The sequence below is a fragment of the Chenopodium album genome, chromosome 20 (assembly GCF_948465745.1).
Source record: "Chenopodium album chromosome 20, dcCheAlbu1.1, whole genome shotgun sequence".
In the NCBI taxonomy this organism is placed as follows: domain Eukaryota; kingdom Viridiplantae; phylum Streptophyta; class Magnoliopsida; order Caryophyllales; family Amaranthaceae; genus Chenopodium; species Chenopodium album.
This window is the reverse complement of record NC_137853.1, coordinates 36583547-36601983: the sequence shown is the minus strand read 5'-3', so window position 1 is coordinate 36601983 and position 18437 is coordinate 36583547. Positions and strand designations below refer to the sequence as shown.

General features: G+C 35.2%; 1 protein-coding gene across 5 annotated transcripts; it reads right to left on the bottom strand.

Annotated features, from left to right (window-relative positions):
- Positions 1 to 1215: 1215 nt before the first annotated feature.
- LOC145597358 (alanine aminotransferase 2-like) lies at positions 1216 to 17399 on the bottom strand. Of its 5 annotated transcripts, none has more exons than XR_014103341.1 (8): positions 17202 to 17399; positions 14859 to 16517; positions 14141 to 14584; positions 3683 to 3733; positions 3199 to 3249; positions 2751 to 2816; positions 1827 to 1931; positions 1697 to 1730 (listed from the first exon to the last, which is right to left on the bottom strand). XR_014103341.1 is itself a non-coding variant. In XM_081653514.1 (6 exons), the coding sequence occupies exons 1-6, from the start codon at positions 12974 to 12976 to the stop codon at positions 1397 to 1399; spliced, it is 504 nt and encodes a 167-aa protein (XP_081509640.1). In that variant the 5' UTR covers positions 12977 to 13097; the 3' UTR covers positions 1216 to 1396. The 5 variants fall into 5 exon arrangements, 1 of the variants encoding a protein (XP_081509640.1); XR_014103342.1 differs by having other exon boundaries at positions 14859 to 14917; XR_014103343.1 differs by lacking the exon at positions 14859 to 16517.
- Positions 17400 to 18437: the final 1038 nt, after the last annotated feature.

Genomic DNA, 18437 nt, shown 5'->3' with positions numbered 1-18437 from the left:
ACGAGTCAAAGCCAGATATAATTTAACAAAAAATACTATTTGTTATGAATAATTTTTTCAACCATCAAGGGGAAAAGGGGGGGGGGGTTAAATACCGCCAACAATTTTTATCATAATCACCAACATTTAAGGCGAACGGACATCAATAACCTGACTAAACCCTCCACCACATCAATGAGCCGGCATCACGGCGGTCGGGAAAACCAGTTCGTCACCTCGATTTGATCTTTTTTTTCTCCAATAATTTCTGGCGTAAATCACCGGAACGCAAAACCGATTGAACATCACGGTTACCGGTTTTGGACACCGGTCAACCGTGGACAATCAACGTGAAAAACGATTACCGTCTCGGGTGACCGATTTTGTGCGCCGGTTGTGCTGGTCGTCGGATTTAAAAGAAAACCGCCACCTTCCGTTTTTCCGATGGTTGTTTATTTGTTGTTGTTGGTTCCTTTGAGATTTCGGCAACAGAAAAAAAAAATATGTTACCTCTTAATTGGTGGTTGTGGGTAGTGATGGTGGGTGGTTGTGGGAAGTGATGGTGGGCGGTTGTAGGCAGTGATGGTGGGCGTGGCCGTGGTGGCGCGAGTGGTGGTGGCAATGGTGGTTGCTTTAATTTTGTAGTGGTTGACAGTTGATAGGCTTGCTGCACTTAGGAGAGAGAAAGCAACGTGAGGATGAGTGAGGATAATTTTGTCTATTTTATTAATTTTGTTGGCGGTTTGATAAAAATCGTTGGCGGTATTTAGCAATCCAAAAAAAAAAAAAAAAAAAAAAGCAGATAAATATGGAAAAAAAAAAAACAACTAATGGAGTAATATGCAAAAATCGCAATTGGATGGAGCTACACATAAAATAAGAAATCAAGAACATTGAATTGGATTGTTCAAATTAATTTGCTACAATTAGAAATTAGAAGCAAATTAAATAACCCAATTGATTGTTTTAAAAATATAATTGAATAATAACACAAGATAATTAAAAGTTGAAAGACAATCTATTTGTTAGTTTCCAATCGAACAATGAACATTTCTATATTAACAAAACAGAACAGGCACAAGGGAGTATGACACCTTTTGAAACAGATAGATATGAAACCAATGGAATATCCTTCTCCGCATACCCCATTGAGCGAGAAATCTTCTTAAACGATTGAATTTTTTTGTCAGGGACATAACACTATCCTGGTGAACCTGTTTTGCACATCATAGCAGAAGCATGATTAGTGATTAAACCATTATGAGGTCCATGAATATCTAGTCTTTACCACGAAACAAAAAAATGTAAAACTTGTAGGCAAAAAAAAAAAAAAAAGAGAACATGTTGATATTCTTTTCATTCCAGATATCTTTTTCTGAACCAGTATGAGTTTTTTAATCTACAGCTATTTTTATATTCACCTCATCAGCGAAAAGCACAGGACCTTCTTTCTTGCAGAACTCAACAGCTTGCTGAATATTTATACATTTGGTGACATCTTTAAAGTTAGAGATGGACATTACATTGCTTTCAGATCATTATCAATTATCATATACAGACAAATAAAATGAGCTATTCAATAATGCAAATCCATAAAAATATTTTGCTGAATATTTTCCATAAAAGCATACGTACCAAATTAAAGTTCCACCATGAAGTGCAATTGAAGCAGAATACAAAGGACATTGTGGAATGGGGCAAAGAATTCCGTCTTGCTCTGACCTCAGCAGTAATTGCATCATCATATGCACCTATAAGGTAAGGAAAAATTCAAGTCCACCATTCCCAATTGTTATAAAGAAGGTACAGATGTAAGCCTAGTCTATGACATAATATAAACACTTTACCTCAGGACTTGCTTTATCAGTCAAGCATATATCATTTGCATTGGCCGGGAAGCCATCATGTGCTTCAATTCCAGCAGCAAGTGTTTCACGCAGTCCCTTAATACCCTATCATATGATCAAGCCAAATATATTGCATTATGAAATCACATAACTAAGTAAATTTATGACATTATGAATCTTCAACTATCCCACATTTTGTTAAAAGACAATTAAGCAAAGGAGACGCCGATTTAGTTACCCTTGCAACTTGTGAATATTGGATGACTGAAGGGAAAAATAAACTTGTAATTATAAGGGGGGAAGACAAAGGGGGCAAAACTACCGAAAGAAAACTAAAATAGAGCCAATAAATCAAACTTAAAACAATTAATACAAGGTGACATTTGCAACCGATGCACATTTCTCTCCATCCATTTATTACATCAAACAATGGAAATGACGACTATATTTCCCTCTACTTAACGTAACATTTTTTTTACCCTTTAACCCCAAGTTTCTAAACCAGATAGATTACAGCTCAAAACAGCCGAGCTCTCTTTATTGAATCAGCACTGCATTTAGTCAAAGTAACAAAGAAAAGTAGAGGAAATAAATACTAGTCTGTAATTGAATTGAAATACTCTTGTTTGATCATAAAAGTGAACTGATAGTTGATTAAAGGAGAGGCATAAAAAGAGCTCCTTGTTTGTTAAAATAAGCAATTCAACATCATATAGTAGCGACAAATGCCTAAATATAAACTCACGGATGAATATGAAACAATATGGATTACCATTATACCTATATAGTCTCTGTGTTTCAGTTCTATCCAAAATGCTTGGATGATCACATAGAGCAAGAAACTGATGCACATTAATTAAAAGAAACATTACATGTGATTTTTAGAGTAACTACTCACGACACTCGAACACTATGGGCACTAACCTCACGGAAAAATGTGATTGGCTGCTACGCAAGAGCCTGAGGATTCCCAATATTAAAGAAAAGTATCTACACAAATGACGAGAAGTTTAAGCTGTGAACTTGAGACAAGATAATGACATTGCGAGCCTCTAACTGACAGAGGCAATGCACGATTCAAACTTTAAACACATAGCTTATGACTTTATGAGTCAGCGTAAAGACATTATACTTTTTCTTATAATGCACTATATGACCTTTAAAGGCTGACTGAGACCTAGAATGGTAAAACCTGGGTGGTAATGTAGCTATCAGAGATTTAACATTGAAATGTCCTAAGCAAAGTTAAACAACTTGATACCCCAAAATAAAAACAAAAGTAGGTCAATAGTTCAGCGGTAGTAACTTCTGTAAAGTTTCTTCACATCTTCCTTAAGTTTAGCAGAGGAGGAAAGCAGATTAGCAATTATACCTCATTGAAAGGAAGAGAATCAGGCTGTTGACTCAATTGCTCTCTCAACCTCTGCGAGAAGAATATGTTAGCACCATTAGATAAGCAATAAATTGCAACGAGCATAACAACCAGAAAAAGCAACTCTTATTCAAATCGAGTCTTAATCCATTTCAGAATAAACGGTGTGTTATGATAGCGAGCACGGAGCCACGGACTAAGGCTGTGTCTGACATGCTGTCATGTCTTTCAGTTAAATCAGAAGATCATACAGAGTAGTATAAATTACAGTAGATTGAAACTTTTTCCTGTATAATTATTCTCTACTGAATGTGAAACACAGGATTCATTGATTTATATTCATTTTATACCATAGCCTATTGTATAGTAGTAGTTTTGAAATAACCCAATATCAAGTCATTAGAGTAACTAGATACATAGTAATCACCAAACTTAGCAAATGGCAAGACAAATACAGTAATAATTAATGCATTTCGTTTCATACCTCAGCCTGGGTAACAATCGCTCCACAAACCGCATATTCACATTTCAAGACCTAAGGATTAAAATCATCAATACTAGTTAGAAGCCTATCATTTATACAAGTATAAATTTAAGCTTCAACAAGGGTACACTAGTAGTATAAACTTTAGAGCAACAAACTTAAGCAATTAAACAAGGTACTACTGATTGTCCTATTTACTGTACATATTAAGCTTAGTTGTCCCAATCATCCAAACAGAAACAAGGCAAAGCTATTTATAGTAGATTTAGTGGTGTTTTATAACAGCACAAGCTCTCAACAGTCAACACTTTTCTTCCTTTTCTTTTCATTTTTTCCATGTACTTTATTCATTTATTGTATCAAGTATCAACTTAAATCAGTTCATCTGTTCATATATGACGAATATTTCAACAATAAATGAAGGTACCAACTAGAAAAACTGTGAAAAGGAAAGTAGAAGACATGCATAAACAGAATACTGTAAAACACAAGAAACAACCATAATTCTGCATAAAAATATTTTGCTGAATATTTTCCATAAAAGCATACATACCAAAGTTCCACCATGAAGTGCAATTGAAGCAAAATACAAAGGACATTGTGGAATGGCGATGGGGCAAAGGATTCCGTCTTGCTCTGACCTCAGCAGTAATTGCATCATCATATGCACCTATAAGGAAAGGAAAAGTTCAAGCCCACCATTCCCAATCCTTATAAAGAAGGTACAGATGTAAGCGTAGTCTATGATATAATATAAACACTACCCCAGGACTTGCTCCATCAGTCAAGAATATATCATTTGCATTGGCTGGGAAGCCATCACGTGCTTCAATTCCAGCAGCAATTGTTTCACGCAGTCCCTTAATACCCTATCATATGATCAAGCCAAATAAATAGCATTACAAAATCATACAAATAAACAAGTAAATTTATGACATTATGAATCTTCAACTATCCCACATTTGACAATTAAGCAAAGGAGAGGCCGATTTAGTTACCCTTGCGACTTGTGAATATTGATTGGATGACTGAAGAGAAAAATAAATTTGTAATTACTAGTTGGGCCATCGCACGCACCAATAAAGTAATTACAAGTGTTGGTAATATGTAGCATAAGCTAATGTGTAATACTAATGGTTGTACTGAAAACGTAAGAATAATATTGTACTCAATTACCTCACCTTTAAATAGTTTTTTCACTCCCTAAATGTCCTACATAATTACTTCAATTCCCCACCTCTAAAAATCATAATTACTTAACTCCTAAAAAAATTGCTCATCTGTATAGAATGTGCTCACCTCTAAATACTTTGTTCACCCTAAAGAGTTTGCTCACCCCTAAAAATCATCTTCAAATTACATTATCCTAAATAATTTGCTCCCCTCTATTTAGTTTTCTCATGCCTAAATAATTTGCTTACCCTTAAAAAAAAAATCCTTTTCGAAAATTAGTATTATATTCAAAATTGAGTGATAATTTAAAGAAAAAAAATTTGATTGATCATAGTTTTATTCATTTATTTGTACCATATGCCTTAAACTGGTATACATATTCCCTCAAAAAAAATTGTAAACATCAACGAAGGCTGCATCTTGTACCACATATTCTTTGTCAAAATAAAAGCTACCTTTGATTAATAAAAAAAAGCACTATCCTTTGTTACACATCAAAATTCATCTTGCTTAATTGCTTTTGATTTCACATCTTGAGATCGAGCAACATTCGTATGGTCGGTATCCTTCATTGGCTTCAAATCCACCTTAATATTGTTATAGACTAACATGATCATCAACCTGCAACATCAAATAAAATAAGTAAATAAACACCATTACTTTCCTACCGAACATATTGCTACTTTTGAATTGATGAAAATAAACTCATTACCATGTATGTATTCAGGGAGCTTGAGTATAAATTCAACGAAAATACACTATCACTTACGGTGTGTTTGGATAAAGAAATAGGAAAGAAAGAAGGGGAAAGAGGTGAAGGGGAGGGAAGAGAAAGGGAGGGGAGGGAGGGAAGAAAGATGAATTTTCCTTCCAAATCTCTCCATTGTTGGAGAGATCAATTTCTTATTATTTAATCCCTTCATTTCTTCCACCTCCTATTCCCATATTTCCTCATTTTTTATCCAAATGAAAGATAGTCCATCCCTCCTTTTCTATTCCTTCCTTTCCCTCCACTTCCTTCAATCCAAACATAGTGTTAATGACCTTCAGCCATGACTTTACATCAATCCAAAACATTGTAAAGCCACAATTAAAGTGAATCAAAGATTTTCTTACACTTTTATAGAAATTAGATTTAGGTTATGATGAAATAAGTAAACATGATTTATCTGAGCTAAAAAAATAATAATAGTGGAGTGACGCTCACTTTCTATTGGTATTAATCAGAAAATTGGCATAATATAACTCATATTAGAAATGCATAAATATGTATATTGAAGCTCTGCACCATCGACAATGGCTGAGATAGAGAGGAATAGCTTTAAAGAACAAATACCGGACCAAAACACAGTATTTAGGGACAAGGCTGAGTAGCATACCTTTCTACCAAGCTAATTTATGGAAAAATATTGGACCAAAAAAAAGTACAGAAATATATCAAATTGCAATCTTGAAACTAAGGGGTCGTTTGGTTTACACAGGGTAAACGGAATGGAATGAACAAAGGGAAAGAAAGAGAATGGAATGAGAATCCCTAAAAGTTAGTAAGTTGTTTGTTTTGAAACACAAAGGGAATCAACTACCTTCTCTGACCACCCAACCACCACACCGCCCTAAATTTTCTTCCAGTTTTCCACCTACTCCAACCACCAGCCAACCACAATCAGCCGCTGCTCGCTGTCGCTCGCCGCCCTCCTCTCCCCTCGAAAAGTCAAACCCTCCCCCATAACCCTTCTCCCACCAGCGCTAAAATCTAAAAACCTGCACGCCCTTCCCGTAAAACGGTCGGCCAGCCCTCCCCCAACCCTCGAAATGTTCATTTCGGGGGTGGGGGAGGGCCAGTCGACCGTTTTACGGGAAGGGGGTGCAATTTTTTAGGTTTTAGCAGCGGTGGGAGAAGGGTTACGAGGGAGAGCATGGCTTTTTGGGGGAAGAGGAGGGCGGCGATGGGTGGGGGAGGTGTGGCAAAGGGTGTGGGTGAGGCGGTGGTGTGATGGTGCAAGAGGAAAAACAAAGCTAAAAGCAATCTGCTTTAATGAAATGAAAGAAAATCAGTAAAAAAAAAAAAAAAAAAAAGTATTCATATACTAATGCTATATAATACCTATCTCCAACTATGCAAGCGTTTAGGATAACCAAAGTAAACCAATGCATGTGCAGTAAAAGGGATAAAGAAACACATTCTGAACAGGCTAAGCAGTTCAAATGCAAAACTGGAAGAAGTAATGGAGGTAGAAGTTCCTTGTGCAGGAAGAAATATATAAATAATGTAGGCTAACACACTAATGTATAAGAAAAGGTCAAGAAAGTACCTCTTAAAAATTCAGCAACTGTTTCTGTTGACCAATTCAATGAAGCCTGCTCAACAGGGAACCTGAAGGGAGCTTCTGGTTGGTTAAAAGATAGCCTATCCACAAAACACTGTACATGTGTGCAAGTTACACAATAAACCTTATTCATGTTCCCTAACTTAGCAGCAACATATATTTATATGTAATGCAAGTACAAATAAAGCAGGTATCATAAACCGACAGGGAAATGAAGCACAATTAAATACATTTATTTATTTATTTATTTATTTTGGTCACTTGTCAATTTTATAAAACGTAAAGGAAACACCACCTAAATTTCTATTTCAAACTGGAAAGATCTTAATTCATATACAAAACCAATGATTGATCCCTATCAAAGTTGAAATTATCGCCTGCAAGACTCTTGAAGAAATCAACAAACTGATAAGAAATACACCTAATTTTACAAATAATATTCAGAGATCTTGATCAGATTAGAAGCAAAAAGATACATGACTAAACCTGGTAACATTTCTCCAGAAAATTCGAGAGCACAGAAACCAAGCAAATGGACAATTATGTTATGCTGCTATTGGTACTGAAGCTAAGCTCTACCTCTTATCAATCACAAACCATATAAGTTAATAAGAAAAGCATAATTCAGGAAAACTTCAATGCAATACTTACATGCAAATCCTAGACAATCCAAACTCAAACAGGAGAATAAGAAAGAGATACACAAAATACAAGAACCATATCCTTTACAGGCAAATCCTACAAGGCACACCTGTGATATATACAATACCCACAATAGATTTTACAACAGAAATCCATCATACATACTAATTACAAGAAAAAGAAACACAATTTCATTCAAATTAATTATTCGTACAACATAATCACTCCACAATGTGTGAATCATTCAATGATAATACGATTAATAAACAAGCAATTTGACAAAAATAAAAAGGGGGAAATCATTCAACAATGTCGAAGTAATCCAACAAAGGGAAAATTAATTTGTCTTAGATGATAATTATTTCAAACTTTAGGGCATAGTATTGACTGTATTGAGTAGCAAAAAGAGTTGTAGAGCTCAAGTAAAAGAATAGCGCACTAATTAGAGATAAATTGTACTAATTAGAGATAAAATATGAGCAATTAAAATTGCAAACTTCGTATCATACCCATCAGCCATCACAAATTTCACTTCAACACTACTGACAGAAACAACATTTGTGAAGGTTTTACACATTTTAATATTAATACATTTGTTTCCAACCATCAATCCACTTTTCTATATTCATTATCAATGACACATTAAGGATTTTTTTACAATGTATAACAGTGCCCAAACTAATTAAAAGAGCAAAGCAAGTTCCTCATTTAGTCAACTCACTATTTGCACTTTGATGCTCAAGTACAATGATAGCATCATTGCTGGTCCAAACCAAGCTTTCATCTTCCATCATAAGGTGAGGATCAACATCAGCTAATGATAGCACAAACTGGAAAAAGAAGTTAGTAAACTTAATATCTGAAATGATTGCCAGCAGTTTTCACATTGATACCAACTAAAAATCAGGGACATAGCTTAAGATTTGACAAATATATTTACATAGCGAACCATTCTGCCTTTTTTTCATGGGATAATGCTGAACATTATTTTCTTGTCCCAAATGTGTAGATCAGATGAAATTTAATCAGCTAAAAAGATCTATATCTTAACATCTACATTTTTATCTTATATTATCAGTACTATTTACACATGGTCATCAATACCAATGTTTTGTACTTACATAGGTATATATGACTCAGGTACCATAGGTCCTGTATAAATTCCCCTCTTTCTTTATAGTCTTCTTTCTCTTTGTGCGCTGAACTTGCTGCTGTAAGTAGTCCAAAGGGGTTTGTGCTTAGAATGGAATCACTTAAATCAGCTGATTCATCCATGAAACTCTGAAAATGTTGCACTACAATTATGAGAATCAAGAAGCTAAATGGCAAATGAAATCATTCAAATATCACAAGTCCTTTTAGGAAATACCATATATCATGCAGTACAGAAATTAGCACCCTTAAGCGTTTACACCCCACAAGTAAAGCAGTTTCAAAAAGAGCAGATAATTAACACCAGAGATTCTATTCTCAAGACATGAAAGTCCATATACATTAAAATGACGTGTTAAGCTTATTGTCTAAGAGGCAATTAAATGGAGCAAACTGTTCTTTCTGCCCTAACTTGAAAAAACTTGCTCAAAAACATTAATTCAAATAAAAAATTTATGATGATCATACCTTAGAGAAGAAGAGATAAAATTCTCTTTCTGTTTTCCTAATGTGACTAAAAATCACTCAAAATTGAAGAACAAACGGGAAACGAGAACAGGAAAAGGTTAGGTGGAAGAGAATGGTTGAAGCAGAACAAAGGAAATGGGGATAAACTTCATTTATAATTATAACTATAACCTTTAATTTGCTCCATACCTTATTTAATAAGTTCGTCACAACCAAAACCCTCGATATTGAGATAAATTAAACCACCAGAGCTACAGCCTCAATCTTCCCATCTCCTTGTCTTCTTGCAGCAAACTGACAACTAACAACACGCATTAGAATCCCCTTTATCCTAAAATCCCTAAAATCAAACACAATCAAAACACTCATACCCACCTGAGATACACGCAGATCATTTCCCCGTATCTTGTCAGCCTCAAACTCTCTTTGCTTCCCTTGCAAATCTTTTTGTACTTCCTTTGCAAAGTGTTTGATTTCTAGCCCCCTACAACCTGTTAGAAATTAGAGGTTGATTAACACAAATAATCCAAATCAAAAATTGACATCAATAACGCTATCAAAAGGTTAAGATCAAAAATTAAATCAAAGTTTATTGGATGAAAAAACTAGGAGAAAAAGTCATATGATGAGATCTCAATTAGTCGCCGGTGACCAGGCCACCACCCCCACCCCGAGCCTACCTACTCGGCCACCCCCAAATCCCCGACCCTACTGCTTCTCAAATAATTTTTAATCCTTTTCTCTCTCCTTCCCCAAACACCACCACTGCTCCACCCCCAGTCCCATAAACACCACCACTACACCAGTCCAGTCCCATAACCACCACCAGAACCGCCCCCTCCCCTTCCCGACCACCGCTAACAACCTCCCATCCCCCTCCCACCAGGCCAAAACTCCCACATACCCCCCCCCCCACCAGTCCCTATTCCACCCCCACCCTTCTACAGCCCCGATTTAACCAATTCCCGACCACCACAGCTAACCCTCACCACCAAAAACCCCCAGACACCCCACCAACGAGCCATAATCCCCTACCTCACCCAACCACAACTCCTTTCTCCCTCACGAATAGCAGCCACCAGCAACCCTAGTGCCCTGCTGCTGCTCCATCTTCTTGCACCAACAACAACAACCCCACATCACTAATTCCTCAATTGCCCACTAAATCACAGCCAACGCCACCAATTACCACCAAATTTTTACTTCAATTCCAAAATACCCAAAAAAAACAAATCACTTCAATTATACAGGGTAAACATCATTAATCATTACAATAAATTAATTAATTAATTAATTAATTATCTATATATATATATATATATATATAAAATTTCATTTTCTCTCTTCCAACAAGGCAAAGCTTTACCTATAGCCAATAATTTTTTACTATTATAATAAAAAAAAATCGACATGTTTTAGAACAATACCCATTTACTCTGTCAAGGTTTAGAATTTCGACAAGTTTTAGAATAGAGTAAATTTAGAATTGCTTTACCTCTGTTGAAATTTTTGATAGAGGTAAGCTTGTTCTGTGATGCAAGCTTGTTATACAAAAATTTTTACTATCAATATTCATATTTGAAAAGTTTACAACTGTCAATATTCATCAGCAAAAAATTGTTCGCTATAATACTCTGTGAATTTTTATTTTTTATTTTATTTTTTTTTTACAAAACCCCAAAATTTTAAAAAAAAATATTAAAAAAAAAAAAATCAAACCCATTTACCCTCTCCTACTCCTTAAACAGCCACCCTAATCGCCGGAATTTAAAATCCACCACAAATACCAACTTGAAATCTGCTAAACACGACTATTACCCAAAGCAAATGACTTATTAATAAACGATAAACCCTAGCTTTTGAAATACAAAATTCGATGAGTGAAAAACAACATACCTTGCAAGAGAAGTTTAAGCTAATTCAACATGCCTGAGGATTCCCAATATTACAGAAAAGTATCTGCACAAATGACAAGAAGTTTAAGCTGTGAACTTGAGACAAGATAAATGGCATTGCGAGCCTCTATCTGACAGAGGCAATGCACGATTCAAACACATAGCTTATGACTTTATGAGTCAGGGTAAAGACATTATACTTGTTCTTATAATGCACTATATGACCTTTAAAGGCTGACTGAGACCTAGAATGGTAAAACCTGGGTGGCAATGTAGCTATCAGAGATTAACGTTGAAATGTCCTAAGCAAAATTAAACAACTTGATACCCCCAAATAAAACCGAAAGTAGGTCAACTGCTCAACGATAGTAACTTCTGTAAAGTTTCTTCACATCTTCCTTAAGTTTAGCTAAGGAGGAAAGCAGATTAGCAATTATACCTCAATGAAAGGAAGAGAATCAGGCTGTTGACTCAATTGCTCTCTCAACCTCTGCGAGAAGAATATGATAGCACCATTAGATAACCAATAAATTGCAACGAGCACAACAACCAGAAAAAGCAATACTCTTATTCAAATCGAGTCTTAATCCATTTCAGAATACACGGTGTTTTATGATAGCAAGCACGGAGCCACGGACTAAGGAAGTGAACCAAATTCACTTCCTGTGTCTGACATGCTGTCATGTCTTTCAGTTAAATCAGAAGATCATACAGAGTAGTATAAATTACAGTAATTTTTACAAAAAGATATCGAAAAAACTTAATGCTTTTCAGATTGAAACTTTTTTCCTTTTTCCTGTATAATTATTCTCCACTGAATGTGAAACAAAGGATTCATTGATATATATATTCATTTTACTCCATAGCTTATTGTATAGTATTAGTTTTGAGATAACCCAATATCAAGTCATTAAAGTAACTAGATACATAGTAATAAAAAATTAGCAAATGGCAAGAAATATACAGTAATAATTAATGCATTTCATTTGATACCTCCTGGGTAACAATCGCTCCACAAACCGCATATTCACATTTCAAGACCTGAGGATTAACATCATCAATACTAGTTAGAAGCCTATCATTTATACAAGTATAAATTTAAGCTTCAAAGAGGGTACAATAGTAGTATAAACTATAGAGCAACAAACTTAAGCAATTAAACAAGGTACTACTGATTGTCCTATTTACTGTACATATTAAGCTTAGTTGTCCCAATCATCCAAACAGAAACAAGGCAAAGCTATTTATAGTAGATTTAGTGGTGTTTTATAACAACACAAGCTCTCAACACTTTTTCAGTTTTTCTCCTTTTCGTTTCGTTTTTTCCATGTACTTTATTATATCAAATATAAACTTAAATCAGTTCATCTGTTCATGTATGACGAATATTACAACAATAAATGAATGTACCAACTAGAAAATGTGAAAAGGAAAGTAGAAGACATGCATAAACAGAATACTGTAAATAAAAACCACAATTTTGCATCTTATCAATATAAGACATGCATAACCTTTTGATTGAGAATTTGAAGAGAAAGTTGATGAGATGAATCAAAAGAAGAGTCCAATATCCGTCTCTTTTTGTGCTGCTGTTGAGCATTGCCCTCACTGACAGTTGTACTTGTGAGAGGCTGCATGGCTCCAGTAGTTAGAAACTTAGAATAGGAGAAGAAGTGGTAGTTTCAGCTGGTCTGTTTCGGCTAGTTCTGTTCCTGTTAGCTCTTGTTGTAAATCATACTCTTGGAGATAAAAGGATGTTTCGGCTAGTTCTGTTCCTGTTAGCTCTTCTGTTCCTGTTGTAAATCATACTCTTGGAGATAAAAGGAGACGCTAAACTACCACTTCTTCTCCTATTCTAAGTTTCTAACTACTGGAGCCATGCAGCCTCTCACAAGTACAACTGTCAGTGAGGGCAATGCTCAACAGCAGCACAAAAAGAGACGGATATTGGACTCTTCTTCTGATTCATCTCATCAACTTTCTCTTCAAATTCTCAATCAAAAGGTTATGCATGTCTTATATTGATAAGATGCAAAATTGTGGTTTTTATTTACAGTATTCTGTTTATGCATGTATTCTACTTTCCTTTTCACATTTTCTAGTTGGTACATTCATTTATTGTTGAAATATTCGTCATACATGAACAGATGAACTGATTTAAGTTTATATTTGATATAATAAAGTACATGGAAAAAACGAAACGAAAAGGAGAAAAACTGAAAAAGTGTTTAGAGCTTGTGTTGTTATAAAACACCACTAAATCTACTATAAATAGCTTTGTCTTGTTTCTGTTTGGATGATTGGGACAACTAAGCTTAATATGTACAGTAAATAGGACAATCAGTAGTACCTTGTTTAATTGCTTAAGTTTGTTGCTCTATAGTTTATACTACTATTGTACCCTCTTTGAAGCTTAAATTTATACTTGTATAAATGATAGGCTTCTAACTAGAATTGATGATGTTAATCCTCAGGTCTTGAAATGTGAATATGCGGTTTGTGGAGCGATTGTTACCCAGGCTGAGGTATCAAATGAAATGCATTAATTATTACTGTATATTTCTTGCCATTTGCTAATTTTTGATTACTATGTATCTAGTTACTCTAATGACTTGATATTGGGTTATCTCAAAACTAATACTATACAATAAGCTATGGAGTAAAATGAATATATATATCAATGAATCCTTTGTTTCACATTCAGTGGAAAATGTGAAAAGGAAAGTATAAGACATGCATAAACAGAATACTGTAAATAAAAACCACAATTTTGCATCTTATCAATATAAGACATGCATAACCTTTTGATTGAGAATTTGAAGAGAAAGTTGATGAGATGAATCAGAAGAAGAGTCCAATATCCGTCTCTTTTTGTGCTGCTGTTGAGCATTGCCCTAACTGACAGTTGTACTTGTGAGAGGCTGCATGGCTCCAGTAGTTAGAAACTTAGAATAGGAGAAGAAGTGGTAGTTTAGCGTCTCCTTTTATCTCCAAGAGTAGGATTTACAACAGGAACAGAAGAGCTAACAGGAACCGACTAGCCGAAACAGAACAGCTGACCGAAACGGAAGAGCGGACCAGAACAGAAGAGCTGTCCCGAACGGAAGAGCTGACCCGAACAATAGAGGTGAACAGAACGGGAGAGGTGAACGGAACGCAAGAGGTGAACGGAACAGAAGGGCTGACCGGAACGGTAGAGGTGACCGAAACGGGAGAGGTGAACGGAATGGAAGAGCATCGGTCATCTGCCATTTCAAAAGTGGAAAAATATTTAAAATTTTATGAAAATGACAACATATAACAAAACTAAAAAAGAAAGTTTAAAAATTATTAAGCATTAATAACACCATTTAACATGTGATTTATATTATATTCTGAAACTTTTAACATTGTAATAATATATTTAATGCTTATATGGTTACATCATAAAATTGAAAACCGAGAATTTTATAGTAAGACAAGGGAAAAGTTTGGGCTTAAAAAGTATTTATAAGGTTGCCCGACACAATAAAAAATTACCTGCATTTTTTTGGCCTCCTCAGGCTGATTACATGTAATCTCCTCTGTAGCTAAACCCTCTTGCATTGAAACAAGAGAGACACGACATAGCAAGTTGGGGAAAATATTAAAAACAGAGAACATACCCCACAATCAAGCATACCTTACACATTGTGATCTTTATAAAGAAAAAACATTGACCTACAGAGTTTTTCAAAAACTAAGCAAGTGTTCACATTAGAATATAAACACTGAATCAACAATAATAGATGGGAGATGTATCAACCAGCAAGAGTGTCTATAACGCTACTTCAATGCCAACAGACTCATCACATACATGTTTTCAATTTCTTGCAGTCACATACAGATAAACTATTAGAAATCAATAGATCCAAAAATATTATTGGTTCATCTTTCCCCCTCTCTTTCTAAGAGATGCATGAAGTCTTTATCTGACAGGTGAGCACATTTCTTGAACTGTCGTAAAGTGAAGGATCACAGAAATGATCCCGTGCAACTTAATGAGAACAAGGGGCCATACTTCAAGCCCACAATTAGTTTGTGGTGAAAAAAGGTATTGAGTGTACATTCTATAGCCTTATACTATCACCTACGAGCAAATTGAATACTCTAACACAAGTTCATCCCCACCTTTCAAACAAATATCTTCAATTTTATAGAGCAGATTGAATACATTAACAATAACATATTACTATGACTTAGAACAACATACTCAATTAGCAAGGCAACATATATAAGCAATATCCTTTCCCCCGAGCCCCTACAAGCTACAACACTTCCAAAGGGGGCGTCAAATAGTAACAAACGAAAACAATCGAAAACCCAAAACATAATTTAGGGATCCTTCGTAATATTCACAAAATTTCAAATAAATATCAAACCAAAAAAAACTGATATTCAACCATGTTTATTACACCTTCTAATCGCCTATTCCACCCAAACAAAGCCATCTCAATTCACTTTTCTGACCGAAACCCAAGAATAATCGAAGATTACAATGCCAGTCATCTCACCGGTAATGAAAATCACCAAAACCATTACCATAAACCTGTTCACATTCAGCTTCCCATCCATTCTCAAATATACTAACCTCCTTCATTCCAATTATCTACAAGTTTCAACCATTATAATAATTCTAAATTACTCCAAGAATCACAAAATTTATAAAGAACCAAACTTAACTACCTTACGCATCTAATTTCCATCAGCAACCCTTTAAAACATGTAAATTTATCATACTGCTAGCCAAAACCCCAAAATACAAGCCCAATGAGTAAAAAGCCTCCTTAATTGTTTTCCAAATCGTTAAAATTTAATATCTTTCAAATTATATTTGATTTACAAAAGAAAAAAAGAACCAACCATAAATCAAGAATCCTATCCATCTCCATTTCATAAGGAACAGTCTAAGCATGAGGCATTTTAGTATTTTATCAAGAACCCAAATTACTAAAAACACTCATAATTCGTAGAAAGACTCTCATCCACTCAAAATCAGCCCAAAATATTAAATTAAAATCCGCAAATGCTTCCATCATGTCATGAAATGCAATCTCATCCTCAGTGTAAATATGTCTATTATCATATAGGCATTTCAAAAATGAAGAGGCTTATACTGCCACGAGTGCCACCTCCTCAAATATTCCACTAACAAGATAGCTGCACAGCACAATAAATTCAATAATTGATTTAGTTTGAAAAAGACAGCAAAAACAAACCCCATAGGAGAAAGTGCAAAGAGATGGACATTATTCCTACTCCAAACATTCTAATATGAGCTTTGACACAAGAATATAACTAAATCCACCAACTTCCACTATGAATTGCTTTAAATAACATGATCAAACTAAATCCACCAAGTGCAAAACCTAGTGAGGCAATGCCAACTACAACTAAAGCCAATTGTCAAGTTTTAGCTAAATTACACGCACAACCAAAAACAGCCAATGTGAACAATCTTCTTAGGCACCCTTTTTCGAATTATGCTCAATTATATCACTTTGCACCCAAATTTAAACCCAAAACACCCATTCATCTACAGCAAAAATGGGTCTAAACTACCATCTCAATAGCTAAACTGTAAGAGGAAATAAATCAAGAAGAGTCCAAAGCAAGAGCATACAAATCAATCAGGAGTATAACAACTATATCCAATAGAGATACAGTAGCTTGAATTTTGGGCATTTCAAAATCAATAAAACCCTAATTTGCGCATCTTAACATGCTATTGAAATGCAAAAATTGATCAAATTCTTTACTCTAATTTCACCAATCGCACACTTAAAAACCAACAAAACCCATAATTTAAATTCAAAAATCAAAAACCAAAAACATAATCTTTACCTAGCATTAAAACCTCTCCAATTGACCCATTCTTCGACCTTCCCTCGCTCCGGCACCGCCTATGAAACCGCCGATTCCGTCATCAACTTCCGGAGAAAGCAGTGGAAGGGAGGGAATGCGGGAAAAGTGAACAAACAAAACAAGGAGTAAGGGCATTGGTGGAAATCTCTTCTTTTTTTTTTTTTACGGGAAATCGACTGTTCCTAAGGGAATTGTTTACAATTTTCTTTTTTTGGTGTTTAAAGAGCCACAAAGGCGGGGGTGAGAATCGATTCCAAGATCCCCTGGAACCGGGAGGGAAGCTCTAACCACTTGAGCTATCCCTCACTCTCATTGTTTACAATTTTGTCATTTGATAAACAAAATTTGATTATTAAATTGATAATTGGTATTTTCTATAAAAATATCATGTGAGTGAAGGGACTAAGAGTAAAGAACACTGGGATGTTTGTAGAGGTGATCTGGCCCGACCCGCAAGCCCGGCCCGAAAGTATGGCGGGTTTGGGCAAGCTTAAAAGCGCACTTTTAGTTAGAAAGCCCGCTTTGGCCCTACAAGCCCGTTACTTTTTGCTGGTATGGGCACGAGGAATTGTATTAAGGCCCGACCCGGCCCGAATTTTGATCACCTCTAGGTGTTTGGTATGTGAGAATTGAGGTAGGATTGGGAGTTTTAATCTTAACTAGTCTTCTGGCCCGGCAATGCAGGGGTTTTTTTTTTTTATTGGTGCAATGGGATGCTAATTTACAGGTATACACTATAAATTTTTATTTTATAATATGTTTTTGTTGGAAAATGAATAGTTTATTTAGGATGAGGGATGAAAATTGAATGTAATTATAGAAGATATTAGGGGAAAGTGAACCAAACAACATTCATACATGTATTAAGCAAGAAAGGTTAAATGAGGTCATATGTGGCATTGTTGAAAAATAAAATTTACATGTGCATAATGGGGTTGATGGTTTGTGATTTTAAATAATGATTATAGATAGATATAGATTGAAGAAAAAATTCATGTTTGTTTGGTGGGAATAAGAATGAATTATGAATATTTAGGGGTGAATTCCCGCTATTTTATTACCAGGTAGGGACGTAGGCCACGTAGCGTATGTAATAAATGCATGGGAAAGTGAGGGTATATAAACTTCATATACATTCTCACCCACTGTCCAATTTAACAACATATTAACATATTTTCATCTATTCTCAATCTCATTCTCACCTTTTAATCCCCA

Bases quoted from the DNA above. Each gene is read 5' to 3' on its own strand.
- LOC145597358 (XM_081653514.1), bottom strand. From the start codon at position 12,976: ATGCAGCCTCTCACAAGTACAACTGTCAGTGAGGGCAATGCTCAACAG. The intron at 1,731-1,826 runs GTAAAGTGTTTA...CTTACCTTATAG, and splicing joins CTGATAAAGCAAGTCCTGAG to GTGCATATGATGATGCAATT. The intron at 1,452-1,614 runs GTACGTATGCTT...ATAAATATTCAG, and splicing joins CATGGTGGAACTTTAATTTG to CAAGCTGTTGAGTTCTGCAA.